The sequence below is a fragment of the Crinia signifera genome, chromosome 7 (genome assembly GCF_055691185.1).
Source record: "Crinia signifera chromosome 7, ASM5569118v1, whole genome shotgun sequence".
Classification (NCBI taxonomy): domain Eukaryota; kingdom Metazoa; phylum Chordata; class Amphibia; order Anura; family Myobatrachidae; genus Crinia; species Crinia signifera.
Genome location: NC_139223.1, coordinates 121,972,227 through 121,994,934, shown reverse-complemented (window position 1 = coordinate 121,994,934; position 22,708 = coordinate 121,972,227). Strand labels below are relative to the sequence as shown.

The 22,708-nt window shown below is 41.8% G+C and overlaps 1 protein-coding gene and 1 long non-coding RNA gene across 9 annotated transcripts in view; one reads left to right on the top strand and one right to left on the bottom strand.

The window, feature by feature from the left end:
- TNS1 (tensin 1) overlaps positions 1-22,708 on the top strand; it is a 564,007-nt gene that overhangs the window by 532,881 nt on the left and 8,418 nt on the right. For 6 of the 8 annotated variants that reach the window (XM_083153686.1, XM_083153688.1, XM_083153687.1 and 3 more), the window contains 8 exons: positions 4,410-4,609; positions 5,466-5,541; positions 8,732-8,827; positions 11,527-11,556; positions 18,539-18,719; positions 18,962-19,839; positions 21,679-21,765; positions 22,531-22,662. In XM_083153686.1, coding sequence (XP_083009812.1) covers positions 4,410-4,609; positions 5,466-5,541; positions 8,732-8,827; positions 11,527-11,556; positions 18,539-18,719; positions 18,962-19,839; positions 21,679-21,765; positions 22,531-22,662 — 1,680 coding nt within the window. The remainder of the gene's footprint in view (positions 1-4,409; positions 4,610-5,465; positions 5,542-8,731; positions 8,828-11,526; positions 11,557-18,538; positions 18,720-18,961; positions 19,840-21,678; positions 21,766-22,530; positions 22,663-22,708) is intronic. The other 2 variants (XM_083153691.1, XM_083153689.1) reach the window with 2 other exon arrangements.
- LOC146020503 (uncharacterized) overlaps positions 14,430-22,708 on the bottom strand; it is a 41,512-nt gene continuing 33,233 nt past the window's right edge. The window contains exon 3 of the long non-coding RNA XR_014450801.1: positions 14,430-15,390. This is a non-coding gene — a long non-coding RNA (uncharacterized LOC146020503). The remainder of the gene's footprint in view (positions 15,391-22,708) is intronic.

The window sequence follows — 22,708 nt, the reverse complement described above, 5'->3', positions numbered from 1 at the left end:
TGACTAGTCAAAATAATTACACCTTTCGCCGATTTAGGTTGAATTTAGATTTGACTTATTTAATCAAAGTACAAAGTTGTGTAGTTGAAAAATCCAGCACGGTTAAAAAACACATGGGTTTGGTGAATGTCTTGACTATTTTTCACTATGCCGTGAGTCGGCTAAATTGCGTCTGCTTTTGACCATTTTTAAAAGCTTTTTCGCCGATGCAGTTTTGACTTAAAAAAAAAAAAAGAAAAGAAACTGCATCAGTGAAAAATTACTAAAAAACATCCGAAAACAGTCGCGATTGAATACTAAAGCATGTTATTTTTAGACTAAGGGTCAGGTTTATCCAGCTTAAAAAAGTGATAAAGAGGAGTCATAAACAACCAGCCAATCAGCTACTACTTGTCATTTTTCAAAACCTGCCTGTAACATGGCAGTTATGAGCCAATTGGCTGCTTATTTATTACTCTCCATTTTATCACTTTTTGAAGCTTGATAAATCATGCATTTCATGCATTACCCACATCACACTTCCCAAACCGCTGCTATCATATGGACTATTTTTGTGTGCCTGTTTGACCACCACCCAGTTACTGCTCAGGATTGCCTCATACATTCCAAAGTCAATGCTCATTGGTTTCTGTGACTGTATGTGGGATGCATGCACTATTTTAAGGATTTAGACGGACACAGTCACAAAAAACAAATAGCACAAATTGACATGAACAGCATTGCATGCGCCATGGAATGTAACCCTATTTAAGCATAATGCACAAGATGTCATAAATGATGGTCATTGTTATCGTCCTACATGAAGCCCAGCATATTTTACGATACTAAACACCAGTGAAATAGAGAATTGCCGGGCAAGCTGATACTCTAAAGAAGAAACAGATACAGTAGGCCTCTTACACATTCTCAAATAATGACACAGAACAAATATTGTAATGCAATTAATCTGGGCAGTCTTTCCAATGTGGTTTTCTGTAAAATATATTAAAGCTCTTATTTAGGGCCTTATTCTGGTTCACTCTCAGCGGCAAATGCCTTCTCAAATGGACAAAACCATGTGCACTGCAGGGGGACAGATGTAAATTGCATAGAGAATTAAATTTGGGTGAGTTATTTTGTTTCTGTGCAGGGGAAATACTGACTGCTTTATTTCTACACTGCAATATAGACCTCACTTTGAAGACCCCCCCCCCCCACACAATCTAATTCTATCTGCACATGTTACTTCTGCCCCACCTGCAGTGCACATGGTTTTGTCCATTTGAGAAGGAATTTGCCTCTGAGAGTGCACCAGAATAAGGCCCTTAATCCTACCTCCAATTATCTTAGATCCAAGAATGGGGGCTTTGGATGTGCCTAGTTAGATGCACCAGGATTATGTCAGGTATTTATAAGATATTCTTACACACCAGCTAATCAGAGCTGTTGCTTATGTCTGTTGTCATCATTAGAGTGTATTTACTCCTGCCCTTAGGCAGCCACAAATGACAGCAAATGACAGCCACTGATCATATCTGTATCTCTGTGCGGGCCTGAGCAGATGTGTGTGATGCAATCAGATCAGGACATACATGTGGGCATGCTTGCCATCATTAAGTCCCGCACCCATTCCTGTAAATGCTGTGATTCGTGGATTTTCCGGGATGGGGTCGTACTAAATGCCATGATATGTGTCATATAGCCCCTCCCCAAAGAGCTACAAATGCTGATATTTGACCGGCTGATGGAGTGGGGGCCCCACTAAATGTGGGAGGCTTGCCCACCCTTCTGGGGGGCCAGGAGAGAGACATGATATTTGAGACCCTCTTGGCCATTCCGGGAGGGTAATTAAATAAGTATAACTAAAATGAATTTGCACCGTACTCTTGTGTGTCCTATTCTCGCAAAAAAAGACACCTGGCGCTACAAAATTCTTACGTGACCTGGCATGCCTAGAGGGCCTGTTTGGTATTACTGCAGCAAAGAAGTATGAGGATATACTGTAACTGCACCTAAATTATCTCTCCTCGGCCCAGTATAATTTTCCTGAATAAAATAGTCTTTTCTGCAGCCCTTATCTTGTACATCTCCTGTCCCTATTTCTCTGCCAACACCCCCCCCCCCCCTCTTCTCCAGAAGCAGGGCCCCCTTGTCAGACAATCTGTTGTATAAAGAGACTCCTCCACAGCACTTGGATGACATTCTCCTCTATTCATTCCTGTTGCCATTCAAATGCCACATTATTCATAGAATACATGTCGTGAGCATAATACACAAGTTCTACAGTATATCCCATAGACGTGCCATTCACATACTCTTAGCAGTGTCATACATAAAGATGAAGCAGCCATATTATATCCTGTTGTCATAATGTGCTTTAACTAATTATACTCTTGATACTTAGAACATAATGTAAATGAATGATTGAATAAAAGATCGGAGGTGGAACACGCTTAGAATTGCAATTTGTCATGCACTAAAAAACTACTATCTGAGCATCATGAGAGTGTATATCCAATGTCAGTTCAAGGGCACGTAACTGTACCCCTAGCCCTATTTACTGTGCAATGTCTGGGGCACTGACATCAGGTGCTGTTAGTGCATGTGTATTGGATTTATAAACAGTTGGCTGTGAAAGCTTTGTCTCGTGCTGCTGTACATTTGACACCACTGTCCCTGCTGTACATTTGACACCTCACATGTCCGCGCGGTTGTTTAGATACCCGGATTAGCTCCGGTTTTCCTATATCCTATAATGTACATTTATTACTCAGTAAGCCAAGCTAAAACAATCTGTGCTGCTGGTAACATGTACTGTATGACATTTGGATGATCTTTTATAGACCTTGAAATGGCCCAGGATATGGGTTTTTACTAGAAATGATTGTGGTTTTTGAACCCATAGTTTTTCCACATATCTTTTCTGTAATTCTCTGCCTGCCACCCTCTAAGTCCTTTGTATCACAACAAGGCTGGATGTCTGCCATGTTTCAAGGCTGATCTTGTTTTAGCATGTGTATTGGTCTGTCAGTGCCAGTAATTGTAGAATAAATCAAATAGGCATTTCCTATTAACATGTCCTGTCAGAACCTGCACAACAGTACTGTGCACTGCAATATGGAGAATATCCCATATTTTATGCACTCCTGAAAATGACGATTAAGATTGGCAGCACTGAGTGACAAGCTCCATAAAGGGAAAATCAAATGGCCAAATCAATAAAATATTCATTTGACCAAGTCTTACTATGTTTGGGGGGGAAATGACTAGGAAACAGTTGACCCAACTAACTTTTCTCCTTCCTCCTTTGCTGGAACAATAACACTCCATTGTGATTCTATTTTATAACCCAGAAATGCAGCCACACCCTGGAGGGGTCCCATGGAGGGAGCGGCACTTATGGGCGCAGCTCGACATAGTTACAAACACTAAAAAACATTCACATATTGGTTTCCTTCAACTCTTGCTGGTGCAGATCTCTGAGCACTGGTTACACAACACCGTCTCAGATTTATAATATAACTCAAACTCCCCATCAGACAGGTGACCTGTGCTTGTGGCTTGGGAAGGATGCTCCTCTCTTCCCTAATTTATCTCCCCCTCACCAGTTTTGGTGGTAGTTAGCCCTATTTATCCTATTGACAACACACAAATACTGTAGGTAGATAGTAGGGTGAAGGCTCACTAAGTGGGCGATTTAATAACGATCAAATTTGGCCAAAATTCTGATGGTGGTGGTGGTGGTGGTGGTGATGGTGGTGGTGGTGGTGGGTCTGCGCATGTATGTTTTTGCACATATGCAGACCATTTAAACATATACAGACACCCAGCCATTCACTCCAAGGATGGGGGGATCCCCGGCATTTTATGGGCGTCCCCCTGGGAAAATGCAGGTGGGACAATGTCTGCTGGGGTGGGCGGCTAACATCACATGACGTTAGCGCCCGTCCCCTCTTCGGTGAACTCCGCCGGAAATAAGTCTTGTTAGTCAGTGACCATCAAATGATTTCTCTCCCCTTTGGCCGACGACCTGAACAACAGCTGCTTGGTGAGTGGAACTGAATCAGACCCTAAATCCACTTGGGAGACAGCACACAGGAAGTGGACGTACCATTGTTAACGCTGTCCAACTAATTACATCTGACCGTTTATTCTGTCATTGTCCAACAGCAGTGTGTGTTTTGTGGCATTCAGCTTTGTCCCTTGTGTATATACATGTATTATTGGTCTGAGCAGCCAGAGCTGTACAAGGAGGACATCTGCTATTGGCAAAATGTAAGTGTCAGAACAGGGCATGTAAACTGTATTGTTGGGAATGTGGCTTTGAGGGAATAATATTAATGAATGTAAAGACTAATAAACAAATGCAATGTAGATGAAATCCTTACAAACTTAGGCATTCCATATAGTTGTATCTTTTGCATTTCCAGGGGTGCAAACACGGGACAAGACCCCAGATGAGATTGGATCTTTAACACGTCGGAGGACAACCAGTGAAGGGCAATATGAAGACAATGCTGCAGACCCCAGTTCCATGTACAGTCCCACCAAAGTGCGCTCACCTGTGCGATGCGTCTCGCCAGAGGTCTTCAACACAATCGCAGCCAATCCAGGAGGCAGACCAAAGGAGGTAACAGACCGACGAACATTCCTGTAGCACAGATCCTAAAATATAAATAATATGCTACGACACATGTAGTAATCCTCATAGAGTGCAACCCTCGCAGACAGTGGCCATCAGGCATTTAGCTGTTCACTTATTAGTACCTACAATTTCTCACCTATTTACAATCTACTAAGTATAACTCGAAACAGGTGTTGATCTCAGAATAATGATTTCAATTTGGTTTCATTGCTAAAATTAGATAATTGAATAGTCTACTGTGCTATACATACATGTACACGATTGGCACATTACAGTATTGTACCTAACCTTAAAATTATTTTCCATCTTCGAATATTAAAATGGCTTTTTTCAACATAAAAAAATCCCTAAAAATAATGTCCCCCCCCCCCCCCCCTTATATGTTTTTTCACAATCCAGTGTTTTCTCCACTATACAGCTCCTTATTTTAAAGCCATTGGGGCACAACACGGGGAGTTTAACTGTGTTCTATACAGAGGTACCAAAAAATAAACGGTTTTGTTGATTTTATATAAAGACCTTGCTGAATAACACAGCCCGAAGCCATATAAAACTCTGCATCCAGTAACGGATAGGAAAGGGACATGTACAGTACAACCCTTTATCATGTTTTCAGAAACACAGAAGATTCCTTTAAGTAGCAGCGGTGATGTTAGATTGTTCTAACCTTTAGCTTTTGAAATCTTTATTTTATTTTACTTTTATTACTCTTATTGTACGCCTCCAAAAGTGTATTTTTTTGTAAAAAATACAGTTTCTCTGTTTATAAAAGATGTACACAATGCAGTTCTGCTGCCATTTACTTTCTCATTTGTAAGACATCAATTGCTCATATTTACAGCCTCACCTCCACAGCTACAAGGAGGCCTTCGAGGAGATGGAAATGCAACCTTCAGCTCTCAGCCCAACATCCTCAGGTAACAAGACTCCTATAGCAGTGGTTTTCAATCCATAAGGCGTTAGGCAAAATCCTGGTTTGGGCCTTTTCCCTCCATTTGTTATAAATGTAAAAAAACATAAAAAAGGGTTAGTTTAGAGCAGTGGTTCTCAAGCTCTTTCCCCAGGACCCCACACATTTCACATTTTCCATGTTACCATTACTGACTGACACATTTTAAAAGATCCACAGGTGGAGCTAATTCTTTCTCTTGATTCTTTGAGGAGACCTTCAAAACATGCACTGTGCGGGGTCCTGAGGACCAACTTTGAGAACCTGTGGTTTAGAGTTTCCAAGACTTTTCCATAATAGTCAAGATTTTCACGATATGCATGCTTGAGCACAGGTGACTTAATTAGTAACTCAGTCAATTGGATTGGTAAGGAGCCTGGAATGCCTTGTGGATGATCCGACAATAGTGCCATGACCCTCAACCCTAACATTATAGGTAGAAACAAACTGTGCAACCCAGAGCAACTATTTAATTTCATGAGCCTGAATACTGTGACTTGGTTACAGCGGATGTTGTTGCTAGTGGTTACAGCATATGTTTGTTTTCTGCATCATGTCTGCGAGGGCAGGGAAGGATCTGGTGGTAGGATGAAATGTCCCAATAGTACAGAGCAGACTGGCGGTGGCTGCAGTGCCGACCATATAGTGAAAGGGACAGTAATAAGCATCCAGTTTCTGATGTATGTAATATGTGTGCTGGCTGGATTTCCCTGGGGATCAGCAGCGCTGCACGCCTTAGGCTAAGTGCAGTACCCGGGATTCCGTATAAGGCATTACACATCTTCTAAGCCCCAAAGTGGAAACATTTCATTCCTTATATTGTAGCGCTGTTCAGTTAACACCATCGTCTCACATGTTCACAGTGACTGTATACAGTACTTCTAATCTGTTTAAGGTGCCTCTTTACATAAACCAAACATACTCTCTTCAGCCTTTCTTCATAATCCAAATCCCTCAGAGTTTTAATTTCCTTCTGATCTCTGAAGGGCTTCCAGCTCTGAACTGTCTGCATTGCGCATTATAGGCCAAGAATATGGTCTAGATTTTAACAGAAGACAGCCCAAAAATTGCATCAGTATGTCATAAGGCATAGCTCTCGTGGAAGATATTTCCAATTGAATAGTTGTATTTTCCTTATCTAGCCAGGTGCTCAGTACTGATCATTTTATTCTACAGTATATATTTGATGCAATCAGTACACTAACAAATGCTAAAATAAAATTAATATAGATCCTATATGGATAATGTATAGCATGTACGGGTCTTAGTACATGAAGAGATCCCCTGTTGTCAGAGAGCGGGTGGGAAGAGGGTGCTGATGTTCTAAGCTCCCTCTGAGTGGGGACGGGAAACATTCCCAAGGCCTAATAACTGTGTTATTGTGTCAGGAAGCCGAGCAGAATGTCTGGAATTAGCTGTTTTTCTATTTAGCATCCATCATTATAACTGTTCGTTCTGTTCTACACAACTGGCCTATTAAGGACAAAAGATCTATGGCATATAATAGTTTCTCACAATGCACTCTTGCTCTCGCATGGAACACACGCAATAAATTATTTATATACACCATGTAGACGACAGTGATTGGGCACTGACAGCAAATAAAGCAACACGATTTGGACCCATGCCAAACCAGGTAAACAGCTCCACAATACAACGCTACCACCTTGATGCTTTACAGTAGGTTCTGTACACTCTGGCATCAGACGTTCTCCTGCCAATCACCAAATACGCCCATCTGATCTGAAAAGTGTAAATCGTGACTTGTCACTCTCCGCCATTGTTCTACTGTCCAGTTTTTGCACACTTTACACAGCGTTCTTCTTTGTGCAGGGCCTACCCATAAAGAGGGAGTATTTACATAGGCTGTTGCTATGGACAACCATTTAGATATTATCTATTATCTTCTAGAGCAGGCATGTCCTAAGTCAGGCCTGGGGGCCAATTGCGGCCCCTGCTGTCATTTCAATCGGCCCGCAGCCTCCAGCTGGAAGCGGGCAGAGCATCAGATGTGGGAAGCACAGCACAGGACACTAAAGGTGGGGCCCCGGTGAGCGCGCCTTTACCATCCTGTCTGCTGCAGTGAGGAGGTGCCGGCCGCCACAGTCAGATGTGTTTGGCGTCCTACCCCTGCTGCTGCAATCGTATATCACCCTACTCCACAATCACAGTGACAGCAGTGTTTGGGGAGGGGGGCAGCAAGGGGGAAGCTTGCTCCCGTAACATGCAGAGCGGAGGAGGGTGACAGAGGGGGTCATACAGTGAAGGAGAGTCAGGCTTGGGGACATGCAATGAATGGAGGCACTGATGGACAATAAGATAAGGGGGCAGGCTGGGGGACAGAGTGAATGGGTGCAGAGTGGGGAACATACAGTGAATGGGAGCAGAGTGGGGGACCATTCTGATGTGATAAATGATTCAAAGGCTGAATGGTCGGCCCCCACACATTTACACTTCACCAAATCTGGCCCTTGTCGCAAAAAGTTTCGACACCCCTGTTCTAGAGTGTGCTAAGTAAATAATAAGTAGATTCTGATTGGTTGCCCATAGCAACATCCCATGTGAACAATAACTCCCATCTTATTTAATTACCCCCAAAGTGTTTTTTTGTGGCAACAGCCACATTAGTGGCCATACTCTCTGGTCCCCGAGTTGCAGTTTTAGGGGTCTTTCGGGGCGAGGTGCATATCTGCAGTGGCCATTCTTCTTCCATGCATTAATGACAACAGACACAGTGGAATTAAGGACCTTCCTAGCATCTGCAATGCTTCTCACACACACACACACTTATTTGATTGAGCTGCCTACAATGATCCCTTTTTTGTTAGCACCTTCGGTAAGCCGTTTTTTAGCAAATAATCTAATCAGTGCCCCTCTACCCGTTTTATACCTTCATGAACACGTGTCTGTTGCAGGAACATACCATTTTGCTTTTGCAGGGGTATCCATTCACTTCTATGTATCTGAGGATAATGTGCTTATATACAGGTCATCGAAATCCAAAGGGGATTTCCAATATCCATAAGAATGCATATTATATATATTTTTAAACACTGAAGCAATGAGATCAGCGCTGGTAACATCTATCAGTAATATACTAAGTTTTGTGATTATCGAAATGAAAGTGTTTTTATTATCTTCTGCATCTTTCCCACCAGTGGTTCGTTCTCCCCCGGGTTTAGCCAAGACGCCTCTGTCAGCTCTAGGGTTAAAACCCCACAGTCCAGCGGACATTCATCTTCACCAGACTGGAGGTAAGTCTGCGCACAGCTTGCAACAAATAAAGGGGTACACTAATGTCATTGTTATGTAAAGCCTTCATTAGCTATTATAAGCATACAAATGCATTAAAAACCAAGTAAAGAAGCCACAGGTAGACCAAACCTACGTATACCTTGTCCAGGCTGCATACACTCTAGCGGCCAATAGCAGTGTGTCACTGCTGTCACTCCGAAAGCTATTCTCATGTGATGGACCCTGGCTACCCGCCATGGAAAGTCTGATCCTTTATTCTGGAATGCTGTTGGAATCCTAGAGATCATTGTTTAATGCTTTTAGCGAAGTGAAGACAAACATCTGTACTGCGGGGACCCTGGAAAATCTCACAGGAACCGACTGCTTTCATGCGAACATTACTCTCTCCCTGTACATTGTGCCCCTGTAATTCCCTCCACTTCCATCAGCTCAAGATGTGCAGGTCATTAGTATGGTGGAAAGCAATTTTTCCAGCTGTTTAGTACTAGAAATATCCAGCTCTGTTCAGTACATTACAGTCACCAGATTTCGAGAGGCTTAGACGGTAAATGTGACAGAAGAGCGGGATATAAATACACATTACAGATTATACATTTTTGTACACTTGCTAACCTGAAAAATATGGTGGCAATTGTTGTAGAGACAGATATCCAACCCTCACTTACTGTAACTATTGTGATACATGTGATTCGTCTTTTTGAAGGTTTACAGTGGACTCATGCTCTGGGGTAGCCAATAGTTTTCCCTTGTAGCGGTTAATGGTACTCTTTATACTGGAGTTCACTGCTAGAGAAACAAAGGAGATGAGGTTGGATACACTGACAGCCTGCTGCCTAATGTACAAGTGCCGCAACTGTCCAATAATTCCAAAAGAGGTCCCAAGTACAATAGTAAAGATATATCCAGCAGAGTTCGTTGTCTGTGCAGAAGGAGAGGGGCTATTAGAGCAGACGATGATCTTCTGAAATAGGGGTACCGTGCCCAATTAGTCTCCCATTTTCTTTTTGGGTACTTGTTTCCTAGCATGGCACCCACGATTTTCAATCGTATGGCATCTTATGCATTGTATCGCATCGCATGCCATATAGCCGCATGCGATGCGATGCAATGCGATTTTGGCCCCCCTATACAATTTTTAATTGTATAAGCACCCTAATGGGTGCTTACAATGTTAAATGCACCCCCACTATGAACGCCATGCCGAAGCGTCCTTTTCATACCCCCACTATCCACGTCAGTGTGGAGTTGATTTTAGATAGTGTGGCAAGCACAGCGAGCCACTGAGCCCGAAGCGCGGCGAGCGGACGTGTATTACTTTACATGTATTCCGCTCGCCACGCTTCGGGCTCGGTGGCTCTCTATGCTTGCCACACTATATAAAATCAACTCCATGCCGACGTGGATAGTGGGGGTATGAAAAGGTCAGAGGACGCGTACCTCTGCGCTCGCCACGCTTCGGGTTGGCGTTGATACTGGGGGTGGCGTGGGGGTGCTTTTAACATTGTAAGCACCCATTACAGTGCTTATACAATTAATAATCTTATAGGGGGCCATTTAACATTGTATAAGCACCCTAATGGGTGTTTTCAATGTAAAATCATATACCATTGTATATGGCATACAATGCAATGGTATACGATTTTAAATTGTATAACATCAGGTACCATCGCGTAACATCGCATACCCTTGTATGGCTTATGGTATGCGATGCGATGGGCACCGTGCTAGGAAACAAGTACCTCTTTTTGTACTATCCAATTAGGCCCTCATTTTTTGCACCCACAAAAACTATACTTTTCTTGCAAAGTACATAAGATCTGTAAAAAGTCACAGACCTATGTATTTTCAGGGGCTGCGATGTAGAAGCTACTTGTCTGGGATTTTGTTTAGCCTGCTTTTGTTGGTGGTAATTAGCCACACTAAATGACTAATTATTAATATGTAAAAAGCTCAATTGAAGAGCAATGGAGAATTCTAAGCTCATCTTTCCTGCATTATTTGTATGGGATGCTGAGGAAGGTTTGTTCCTTGTTCCTGCACACTATACTGTAGGCAAGATAACCATTGTCCACCAAGAATGGGGTGGTCATACATGGGTGGGGGAGATTTATGGATGGAGAAGTCCATTTGTCCTGTATAAAGTATGTACGTACTGTACATGTTGGCAGCTGCTCACTAAAAGCAGACAGATACGTTGTATTGCAGCTTGAATAGAGACTTATCCAGTGCTGATTGTGGTCATCTTCCTACTGATTTACCTATAGGTTTTCTAATGTACAGATGTGTTCATGTACATCTAGCCTCTTTGCTTGTTAAACACCACTTCTGGTGTGACTCTATTGCCGAAGGTCTTTGAGTGCAACTTTTTCTATTACAATGCGTCTTCCAAAATGCTGCATTAGTGTTTTCCAGTTAAACACTGTAATTTAGCATTTTGTATGCAGCTACACCTAAAGTAATACACAGAATATAGGCATGCTGAATATCATTTTAATCAGCAGATGTTGCTTGTGCCTCATATCTGCACTGTTTTGTGAATGTTAATGGAAAAAGTCGAAGGCAAAGACAGTCTGCACTACCGAGCTCACTGATTAAGTGTAACATGACGGATAGAAGTATGTGGACACATCTATATCTCTCGGATTCCTTTCTGCCCTACAATATTTATTTATATTATATCTCATCCTCTCCTCATCAGATATGGAAACGGTTATTGAGTATGAGGAAGGTAAGTCTGTACTCTGCCTGCCTCTGCAGAGTAATTGGTTGGGTTGGTCTGCTCCAGTCATTATTAATTAACTGAAGGTGTTTCCATGGTCCAGCAATAACTGCATTGCTTCATTATTCTTTGTTCTTGTGTTTTTGTCCTGGGTGTAGTTTATGCATGTCCTCTATATTTAGAGAGAAGGTACATGAGCGGGAATGAGGGCTGTGTTGTTTTCCATGCTCATGGGTGTTTGGGGTATAAGTTGCCTAGAGGTCGCTTACCATCCATCTTTCTTTGCTTTATCCCTACCGTGACTGTTTCTTAGGATGGATAGGTAATAAAGTACAAACACCCTGAGCTTGATGAATTACAGAGTTGAACGCAAGTGGGCCACATTTACTCCTGCATTGTCCACACAGAATTTGGTATACTTCCCCATATGCATTTTTACAGCTGTACAACATTGGGTACAATGGATGCATTGTGTGCAGGCACTACTCCTGCCTAGTCTGCACTGTATATTACCTGTCCTATAGCACGCCATCTTGTGCTGATGCAGACTACTCAAGGTACGCTCTATAAACGGACTTGCATTCAACTCTACATCAGCCGCACCTCAGATTAACCGCGACAATACTTTGTTCTATTTTGCATGTTTTTACATTTAAATACCATTTATAAAACTATCTGCATGCTACTCATGAAACACATTGGTGACATAATGTTAAATTCTTTATTTAATTATATGGCATGGGCCAAATGTTTTTCCTGTACTATTAGGTGCATGGAAATGTACCTGCTTCCACTTTACATACAGAACAAGCATACAATGTGATGTATGGCTGTGCGACTATCCATACCACAGTTATTCCAGATCTGGTGCACAGCCAAATAACTAGTTACATCCAAGACCTATGATTCTAAGTTCACATTTTATAAATGACAGGCCTAGTCTCTTTCTGTAAATGAATGATCTGTATATGAGTCATTATATCGTTTCCTCCACATTAAGGAGTGATGAGCCCCCATATTTTCTTTAGTATCTCCCTTCCATAACTTGTGTCAGTGGTAGTTTGGACCTGAAAGACTTGTATTAGCCAACTCATTTTTGTTTATAATTACTGCAATAAACAAGTCCTAAATACACTAGCAGGCAGGGGGCTCATTTTAGATTATGAACACACTCTCATATGAAAGGCCTGATTCAGAGTAAGACACGAGTATTGTATCCATCTGTGCATGCACAAAACGGACCTTACATTGTTGCCCTCTGCTTCGGTCTGATTAACAGGTAGTGGCATTGAGAGGGTGGGGAGAGGGAAGGTCTCTGTTCCTGAAAATGGGTGCCCCCCCTCATTAACTGAGAGGGAAGAGACCAGGTTCTGTGTGTCACTCAACACACAGAATTAGTGGCCTGACAGCCCCAGCTTCCTTGGGCCAGTTGCAAAAGCTGAGGCTTACTCAGCTGTCTGTCTGCATGGAATATCAAGACCGATGGTCACGATGTTGGATTCCAGCTTGTGAAGTTGGTCACAGTGCTGAGATGTCCATGTCATGCAGGAGGCATCTGTACTACTGTGATGTCTCCCGTATGTCCCTCCTTGAAATCGGACAGAAATTAAAAGCTGCTTGCAAGGTGGGCCGGCCGCTATGAGAATTGCATTCCCCTTTCAACCTTGATGCTTTTTTTATGCTTAAAAGAGAACAGCAGAAGGGGGCAGGGGGTGTCATAACAGTATTGCTGGGTATCTACACAGATACTGTAATGGGGCCACATAAGTGACCCAATTGGCGTGGGGAAATCCCACACATCCCTTGATAGGGTGTGTTGCTAGTCCCAGATAAACAGCTGAAATAAAATATGACGGCAGGGAAAAAGGTATTAGAAAATCTGCAAAAAGCCTTATGAAATAGGCTGCAACCTACACACTTTGCAGAAAGTCTGCACAGCATAGTTGCCTACCCTCCTGCTTTCTAATGGAGACTCCCTGAAATAGCAGCAATCTCCCTCTCTCCCTCATTAGTCTAGCAATCTCCCTCATTTCACCTAGCCCACATTACACTGTTACATTTTTTTGGAAAAAGGAAGGAGAGATAGATACATTTACATTGAATCATCAGAGCTATTTCCTAGCACTTTAGCAAGTATAGTAGCTCTTACTAACTGCTTTGGGGCTCATCTACATTTGGATATAAATCATTTTAAAAGATTCCTCTCAGATGTAGCAGTTCACACCCCCAATTCTAGATGCCTCGTTTGCAATCTCTTTTCACAATCTCTCTATATATATATGGAACTAGACACGCCCTTTGGGTGGAGCATGACACGCCCCCTCAATGGGGCGCTGTGCAAAATTCTATTACCAACTACAATCTCCGTGAAACTCCTCTTCAAAAGTAGGCAAGTATGCTGCAATGATTTTTAAAGAAGAAAAGCCAATCAGGTTTTGCTTTTTAAATAAAATACAGACCGACTCACCAGAATTTCTACAGAGGATGCAGCTTTTAGGCTGATTCTGTATGTAAGCCCCAAACCTGCTCACAGTATGCACAGAGGCCCTACATCCCTGTACAAAGAGCAACTGACCACAGCTTATTTTCTATTTTTCTTTTTTTTTTAAGTTGGTATCCTTCTAAATCTGCTCTGATTATCCCTGTATCATCCTATGGTGCTATTTTTTATATTTTACGTGTCCATTTGATTTACTTTTTGTCTGTGGCACACACTTTTTCCCCTTCATTTTAATTTCCCCTCTATACACCATATAACATTAACCCTTTGAGTGCCAACATTGCTGTGAGAGATGTTCAAAATATCCGCTAAAAATGCTCACAGCAGCTGTTCTTTTAGTATAGATAAATTCAAACACAGCCAAATCAATCAGTCAGTCAGTTCTTTAATTCCTTGTGTTAGAAGCAGGAGATTGGGCAAACTTTAGGATCTGAGTGACTTTGACAAGGGACAAATTATGATGCGGCATCACTAAAAGGGCACGTCTTGTGGGGTGCTCCTGATGTGCTTTGGTTCAAAGAAGGACGACCAGTGAACTGTCAACTGACCCTTGAGGCTTATTGCTGTGTGTGGGTAGTAAAGGCTAGCCTTTACCACTGGTCCAATCCCACAGAAGAGCTACATAGCACAAATGTCAGTTATTGCCAAATATGATGGACAGGTGTCAGAAAGCTTACTGCATAGCCTCACCTTGATCAGAGTTTCCATGCTATTCAAAGAGGAGGGTTGTCCTATACTGGTCACTAGTGGTGTCAAGAGGGGGAGGATTTCTTGAGCACAGGTTGATAAGACTTTGTACGGGTTTGGGTCAGCAGTTGAGGGGGGACACGTGTCCCATTTAAAGTGCTCCAGAGAAGACAGATTTGCACCATCCCATACCCAGTACCCAGGCCCTGTTCAGCCCTTCAGCTATTGGCAGCCATGTTGATCACCACCCCCTTCCACTTTAATATATGCTTTAAACATACTGTGGCTGATATATATAATCATAGAACACAGCCCAGTGTTAGTGACTTGGAATAAATTTCCTCTGGTAGTCAGCCTCTTCTCTGGATGAAGAAGCTTTGTCACTGGCAGGGAATGTTTCCTTATAAGAATATACGCTTCATGCAGAAGGGGAACAGGGACCCTTCCCTTTAAGTCACTGTTATGTAGTATTATGGGCTCAGGCTGTAGATATAGAACAGAAGTCGAACTGTAAACTCTGCCAGAATCCACTGCTACATGACACAGACACTGCGTATGTATGAGCCTTGGGTTCAGTCTCCTGTAATCATGGATTCTTGTGAACATTTTTCACGTATTTGTGCTCTCTCCGGTACATTGGATCAACGTAAAATGAGCTATTAAAAAAAAAAAAATGCAGCAATAAAACAAAAGTTAAATAAACAATAATAAAACAATAGAACAAACTGTGTTCAGCATGCATCTGGCGTTTGGATAAAATATGAATGCTATTAGCTACACAGAACTTATGTGCAGATCAACATCATCCAATGAGTATGAGCCTATAATGCTTAACAGGAAACCATCCCTCTAATTATTAATGGGGTTGAATCCAGATTGTGCGCATTCAGGGAGCATCAGAGATCCTTGGAATGGTTTCATGCCTTAAGACTTTTAGATAACTGTTTTGGGGTTTAACCCTTTGAGTGCCAAGTGATGTCAGAGTAGGTGTGAAAATTGCCAGGGAAACATTTGTGTTCATCATAAGTACATGTAATGTTTACGTTATATAGGAAATATATGGTGACATTTAATAGGATGAGAGATTCAGAAAGTGAGGGATTTGGTAAGAAATCTCCAGGTTTTTTTTAAAGCCGCAATCATTTAAACTTCAAAACCAAACTGGTTTTGCAGTGTAAATGATTGCCGCTTTAAAAAAAACCTGGAGATTTCTTACCAAATCTCTCACTTTCTGAATCTCTCATCCTATTAAATTTCACTCATAATCTTTTTTTGCGCAACATTTTTTTTTTTTACATTTATATAACAAATGTGAGTGACGCTGGCATTTTAATGGATATTTTGCACCTCTCATAGAGATGTTGGCACTCAAAGGGTTAATGTAAGCAGCTTTCACTATGTTTGTTTGAGATGCATAAAATGTTTGTTTTAACAAATATTAGTAAAAATGGGAAATAATCCCTAGAAGCTGCAAATGCTTTACAACATTCTAGACTTGAACCTGACTGTCTTTTTGCACTGAAATCTGAGTTTGATAGTTGACCTCTGACTAAATCAGGGGGGGGGGAGGAGAGCCCACACTCCTATGTCACCCCTTGTAGAACAGATGACATCACTTATGTCGTTGCTGAATCCTATCTATGCTGCCTACTCCACAATACATCAACGTTCCATCAGCTGATTGAGGGAATGTTCTTTATCAAAAAACCTTGGTGATGTCAAAACAGTTAACCCCTTGTTAAACTGACCAGGAACTCTACTCCCACGTTAATTGCACATTGGACTTTTCCTTTTTTCTTTGCATTAGAAACATAGATTATGAATGTGCTGCCCAGGGCTAGCCATACAATAAGTAGACACATCCGTTGTGTTCGTGCTATCATCACTATACAATGACTATGCAAAGTTTTGGTTACCACCTACCTGGCAGCTTGGGGAGCTGCTGTCCCAACATAGCTGGGAAGGGTGTAAAGTTCAGCCCATGACTGGGATGAAAGTAGGGCACAGAGAAAGCTGCCCATTAAAGCATGAATAGGGCTAACTCGGAAATAAAAGGGGAATTAACTATTCATGAAGTAATCTCTGGGTTTCCCTCACGTCTTTTGGCGTGTGAGAAAATGCTTCATGAGAGAGGTGGGAACCAATTAACCTTTTGTTAATTCATTGGGAAATGTCATGGTACCAGTGACAATCCGAATAGTGCCATTGGGAGCTGACTATACCGGCAATTATTATTATAGATGGGGGTTCACATAGGAGCTGAATGTATTGATCTGTACAACTTCCAATTGTTTTAATGTGCTATATTGGGTTTGACTTATATCTGCTAATAATGCTGTGTATTATAAGTGTATATTTCCATTAGGATTAAAATGTACTGGTAGATACGATTTTATTTATTTTTTAATGGGATAGAAAGAAAAAAAGAACAACCCCAAAAGTAGGTGTATTTTGTCGGTTTCCTCATAATCTGTAGCTCCCAAGTGGTCTCCATTTCTGTACTTTTTTAGCAGGAAGCGTGAATGTGGCAGCTTTACTCCTTACCATTATATACAGGATACACAGATACTATAGTTTCACTTAGTGATGGATGATATATATATATATATATATATATATATATATATATATATATATATATAATCATAAAACTCATCAGCTAATTTACTTTACAGTATTTTTGATCATGAATCCCAGATTATGTCTGCCGGATATTTAAGATTTCGTTTCTTGCTGCATATACAGTAGATATCTCATCAGCCAATATAGTGTGAGGAAATTTGGGACTTGCACATTACAGTACTGTTGCGCTAGGCTAAATGATTTATTTTGTTAAGTTGGCAATACACAGTGACATTCCTGTTAAGATCCATGTTTGAGGGAAACACATTGTATAATATACAGTAGTTCCTATGCATTTTACTTTTACAAACATCAAAATCTGGTTGTTTAACAATCAGATTGGTTAAATGTTGGTGACCAAAAGTGGACAAGACGCTTATTTGGTGCGAACATCAATGGGCATGTGACATGTGGGCAGTTGCAGTGAACATATCACACCATTGGTTGATGTGTTTTTTTTTAATTATTATTTAATTTTTTATTATTATTTACACAAAGACAAAATAACACCCTAATAAGGTTTATATAGTTTTCTTATGCCATACGACATGTCCCTTCTCTCAGCACGATTAAGTCACTTGAAGTTACCAAATATCATGCACATTTCTACATTCTTACCAATATCTAAGCTATATTGGGACACAAACGTCGGATGACTGTTTTCATTTAAAAGTTAAATATATCTCGTTATGTAAAGTATATTTCTAATTGTAACAGGTTCATGAGAGCCCAATCAAACCTCTCACACCCTTGTGATGTCCAATCAACAGGCTACAGGGTCTAGATATAGTTAAATATACTTTATCACACTTTTGAACATGTGATTAAAATTAATTGTGAGACAGATCATGTTAGAGGCAAAAATGGAATCTGTTGAGTACCTACCATAGCTAGACTTACATGATTCTGTCTCCATCTTAAAATTCTAATGCTGGCATTAGATGTCTTTACATTCTGTTGTATGTCATTGCTTGTATCATGATCCCCTTAATGTACTGCACTGCATCAGGTATCAGAGCTCTATAAATAAGCATGATGATAATGCTACCTTTATAGTGTGACTTCTTTAGTCAGCCATTTTGCCATGGCCTGCCCTGGTCTTGCTGATTTCTGCAGATTTTAATTTGAGTCTGTAACATGGTGTTAGCTACGGTGTTATTCACAGCTGACATTTTCATTTAGCAGAACCCCGGAGTTATGTTGAATCAGTGGCTCGGACTGCAGCAACTGGAGCAGGTGCTCCCACATCTCCCACCACAGCACAGCCATATAACATGTACACCATGAGAAATGGAGGATATCCCAATGCCTTTACACCATCAAGCCCAATTTCCACTAGCAGCCCAGTACACAGCACTGATGGGTAAGGAGAAATGTAATTATGTATTGTTATACCTAAATCGTTTTAATGTGTTAGAAATAAGTACAAAGAGACATGTAGTCTCCCTGAACATTAGAAGCTGAATTACACATTCACCTGGTGAGATCACATAAGCAGCCTCCTAGTGAATTGACTCTCCATTCAGATCTATGGTAGCCAACAAAATGGCTAACTCTACTGTGAATACATGATCAATGTCATAACTTTCCCCCTTTCCCTTGCAGAGTGTCTCTAAGAAGCTATCCCTCCGCAGAAAGCAGTGTTTGCATTCCGAATACCACACAGCCCTCTGTGGATTCCAGTTTTAAGTCCACCAGTCTGTCTCAACCCTCACCACAGAGCAGTTATCAGAATAGTTCCCCAACACCAAACATGGTGCCTCATGCAGTCATTCCCATCAGTGCATATGACACATACGCATATAGCCCAAATAATGCCATCACACAGACAGATGGATTTTCTGGGCTTCCAATGAGTGGGCATGCGATGCATAGCAGCCCTCAGCCACTTCACAGAACAGTGGGTACAAACACACCTCCGAGCCCAGGCTTTGGAAGACGAATGGTCACCCCAACTACGTCAAATACTCCTGGTAGCCCTAGTATGAACAGACACCCCTTGGCTGCGCACAGTGCCGTAGTAGGCACACAAAGTAGCCCAAGCCTTGGCCGGCACCAGATTGTAATGACAGGAAGTTCCCCGGTAACTCCCGGAAGCCCCAGTATGGATCGGCATGTCATGTATGGATTTTCCAACCCTGAAGAACGGCGGCAAACGCTGTCAAGACAGAGCAGTGGATCGGGATATCAGGCTCCATCAACCCCATGTTTTCCTGTATCTCCTGCCTACTACCAAGGCATGAGCAGCCCATCATCGTCATCACCAGACTCAACACTCTATCGACAGGGAAGTCCTGTACCACAGCCTTCTCTTCCTGAAAAACGGAGGATGTCATCTGGTGATAGGTCCAACAGCTTACCTAACTATTCTACACTTAATGGAAAGGCATCTTCACCAATGTCCAGTGGGATGTCTAGCCCCAGTGGCAGCACAATGGCATTTACACACACATTGCCAGACTTCTCCAAGTTCTCCATGCCAGGTACTGACAGCAAGTGGATATTTGCAGCAAAGACAATATGTGTGTGTATATGTATGTATGTATGTATGTATGAGATATATATATATATATATATATATATATATATATATATATATACACACACATATACACAGTATATATGTAACATGTATGTGTGTGTGTACCCAGTTGGGTAACCTCCCAGTTGTGGAGATGCCTTCCTTCATCATTTTACACAATCCATAAAGGTGTGCAGGAAAGTAAGCAAAATTTCCTTACTAAAGGTGCCCATACACGTTGCGATAAGCAATGCGACGCGATGCGCGCTCCCGCGGGCATCGCATCGCACAGTACAAAAAGTATGTGCTGCACATACTTTTTGTACTGCCCGCGGATCGCGTCACATGCAAATCGTATGCATTGCAAAGCGATCTGCCCGATTGCACGCTGTTATCGCAACGTGTGTGGGCACCTTCATGTGTATCTACAATATGCATATATAATTTAGCCATGATAAGAAAAGTTTAATAAAAAATAAATAATATGTTCTTTTCTTACCATGGCTAAATGATTTAAGCAGGCATACACCTACTGTACATCAAGCAGAGGAAAGAAGGTAGTAGTGTTTTTTTATGTTCTTTATTCTATTTCTTTATGATTTTGTTTAGTAACTGTGATACTAAATCTACTGTACATGCTGTTTGCTTGTTTAAGCAAAAAAAGCACTATATAAATAGAGTTGTTATTATAAGCTATGCATGCAAGGCCCATGGAGGATGTCACTGACGGAGCGTGGGAGTGCGCATTGTCAGGGACCTAGTGCCTGCACTCTAGACAACATCTAGATTTTGTTGTTCCGACTCATCAGAATCTGCAAAATCATTAGAAAGATCGGCCCTGATTCTGGGTGACTCGGTAAGCTGCGAAGTTCGCAGGTTACCGAGTCCCAGAGGGCCCGCCCCGTCACCCGCAGAATCGCCACCCCCCGATGCCACCGTATCCCTAGGACAGGCGGCTGACGTCATGTGCCGTCAGCCGCCCACCCCCCGCCACTCCTTGTTCCACCCACAAGCCTATGGTAACGCCCAGTGTTTTCATGGGGTACTGCTCTGTGCGGGCGGCATCTAGTGTGTACCGAGCGTTACACTGCCTTTAGTTTTCATTAACATCACACTACTCCGTGCCTGATTAACCAATAGGCTGATTAGGCTGCAGCCAAGGGCTCCAGGACTGCGGGGGAGGGGTGTCTTGCAGGTGACAGCTGAGGAATACATTTAAGGCCTAGTTTATTACATGCTTGTTAGCTACCTCCCATCCCGATGTACTGTGGGGGGTATAGTACTTAAGGTGACTCCCTGGTGGCTGTGCCAATGTAATGATGGAACCATTACTTTATGTACATTGTGCTACAGTGCAGCTGAGCAACCTAAAGCCAAAGTCTCCTTTACATGCCACATGCATTAGACCAGGGGTGGCCAAACCGGTCCTCGAGATCTACCAACGGTCCACGTTTTCCAGGTTACCTAGCTGGTGCACAGCTGTGGTCATTACTAACTGTCACATTCTAAAACCTGCTGCATTCATTCCTACTATAGATCCACAGGTTGCCTGGAAAACATGCACCAATGGTAGATCTTGAGGACAGGTTTGGCCACCCCTGCATTAGACCGTACATGCTAGTTGTGTATAACCGAACATGTTACATGTTAGAGTTCTGCATATACTGTAAGTACCATACAGATAAATACTGTAATGGAATTTAAAGTGAGTATTGTCCTGATTACATTATAAAATTGGATTTAAGAAGATTGTCTCAATATAATTTACGTCAGTGACATAATGTACATATTTCTCTTCCAGATAGCAGCCCAGAAACACGAGCAAATGTCAAGTTTGTGCAGGACACGTCCAAGTATTGGTACAAACCTGAGATCTCCAGAGATCAAGGTAAGCGACAGATCTAGAACACGTTTATGGGCAGGTGGACTGTTTCAGCAGCTGTGTAACAATGCTCAGGAAATTCTATACCATTGTTCCTATAGCCCTTTGTGCTGCTGTAAATGTCTGTGATTGCTCTAATTGCATGCAATAATGCACACATTCAAACCATATTATAAGCATATCCATTACAATGTTATTGAATACGCTACTATCCATATATAGACTTTTCCTTTTAAATAAAAGTTTATTATGGGCAGAATATGAAAAGAAAATGTATTTAAAGATATTATTCCCTCTAGTAATTATATTAATGTCTACATAGTATATTGATGTTACTAATATGTAACTTGGGGTCAGAAAATTGGGTTCTTGTACAAAATAATTATAGTGTGTATGGATGTAGCCGCGGTCATTGCACCCATGACTATTTACAGGTGTGACTCATTCGCCATGATTACTGTACACACGTGGCCACATGTGAAAATAGTCACACCTGCGATCCATAGGAAATGCATTGTGTGATCGCAGGCGTGACTATTCACATTTGGGTGTGTGTAGTAACCGCTGTGTTGTGTGTAAATGTGCGTGTGCACCACAGCTATGACATCTGTACAACATCTGTTTGCAGAATACTTAGTTGTTTTTTACATGTTGGATGACCCAGCCTAAATGAAATGCACCAGATTTTCATGTCCTGATCAAAAGGGTTAAAAGCTTGTTTTATTTAGAGCAGTATTGTGTAATAACATGCTGGATTTTTCCTATCACCAGCTATCACTCTACTGAAGGACCGAGAACCAGGCACATTCATTATTCGAGACAGCCATTCGTTTAGAGGAGCATATGGCTTGGCCATGAAAGTTGCCACACCACCCCCCACCACTTCCCAGCCTAGCAAGAAAGGTAGATCAGGGTCAGACGATATTCGTGCACCATACATAGACAGCAC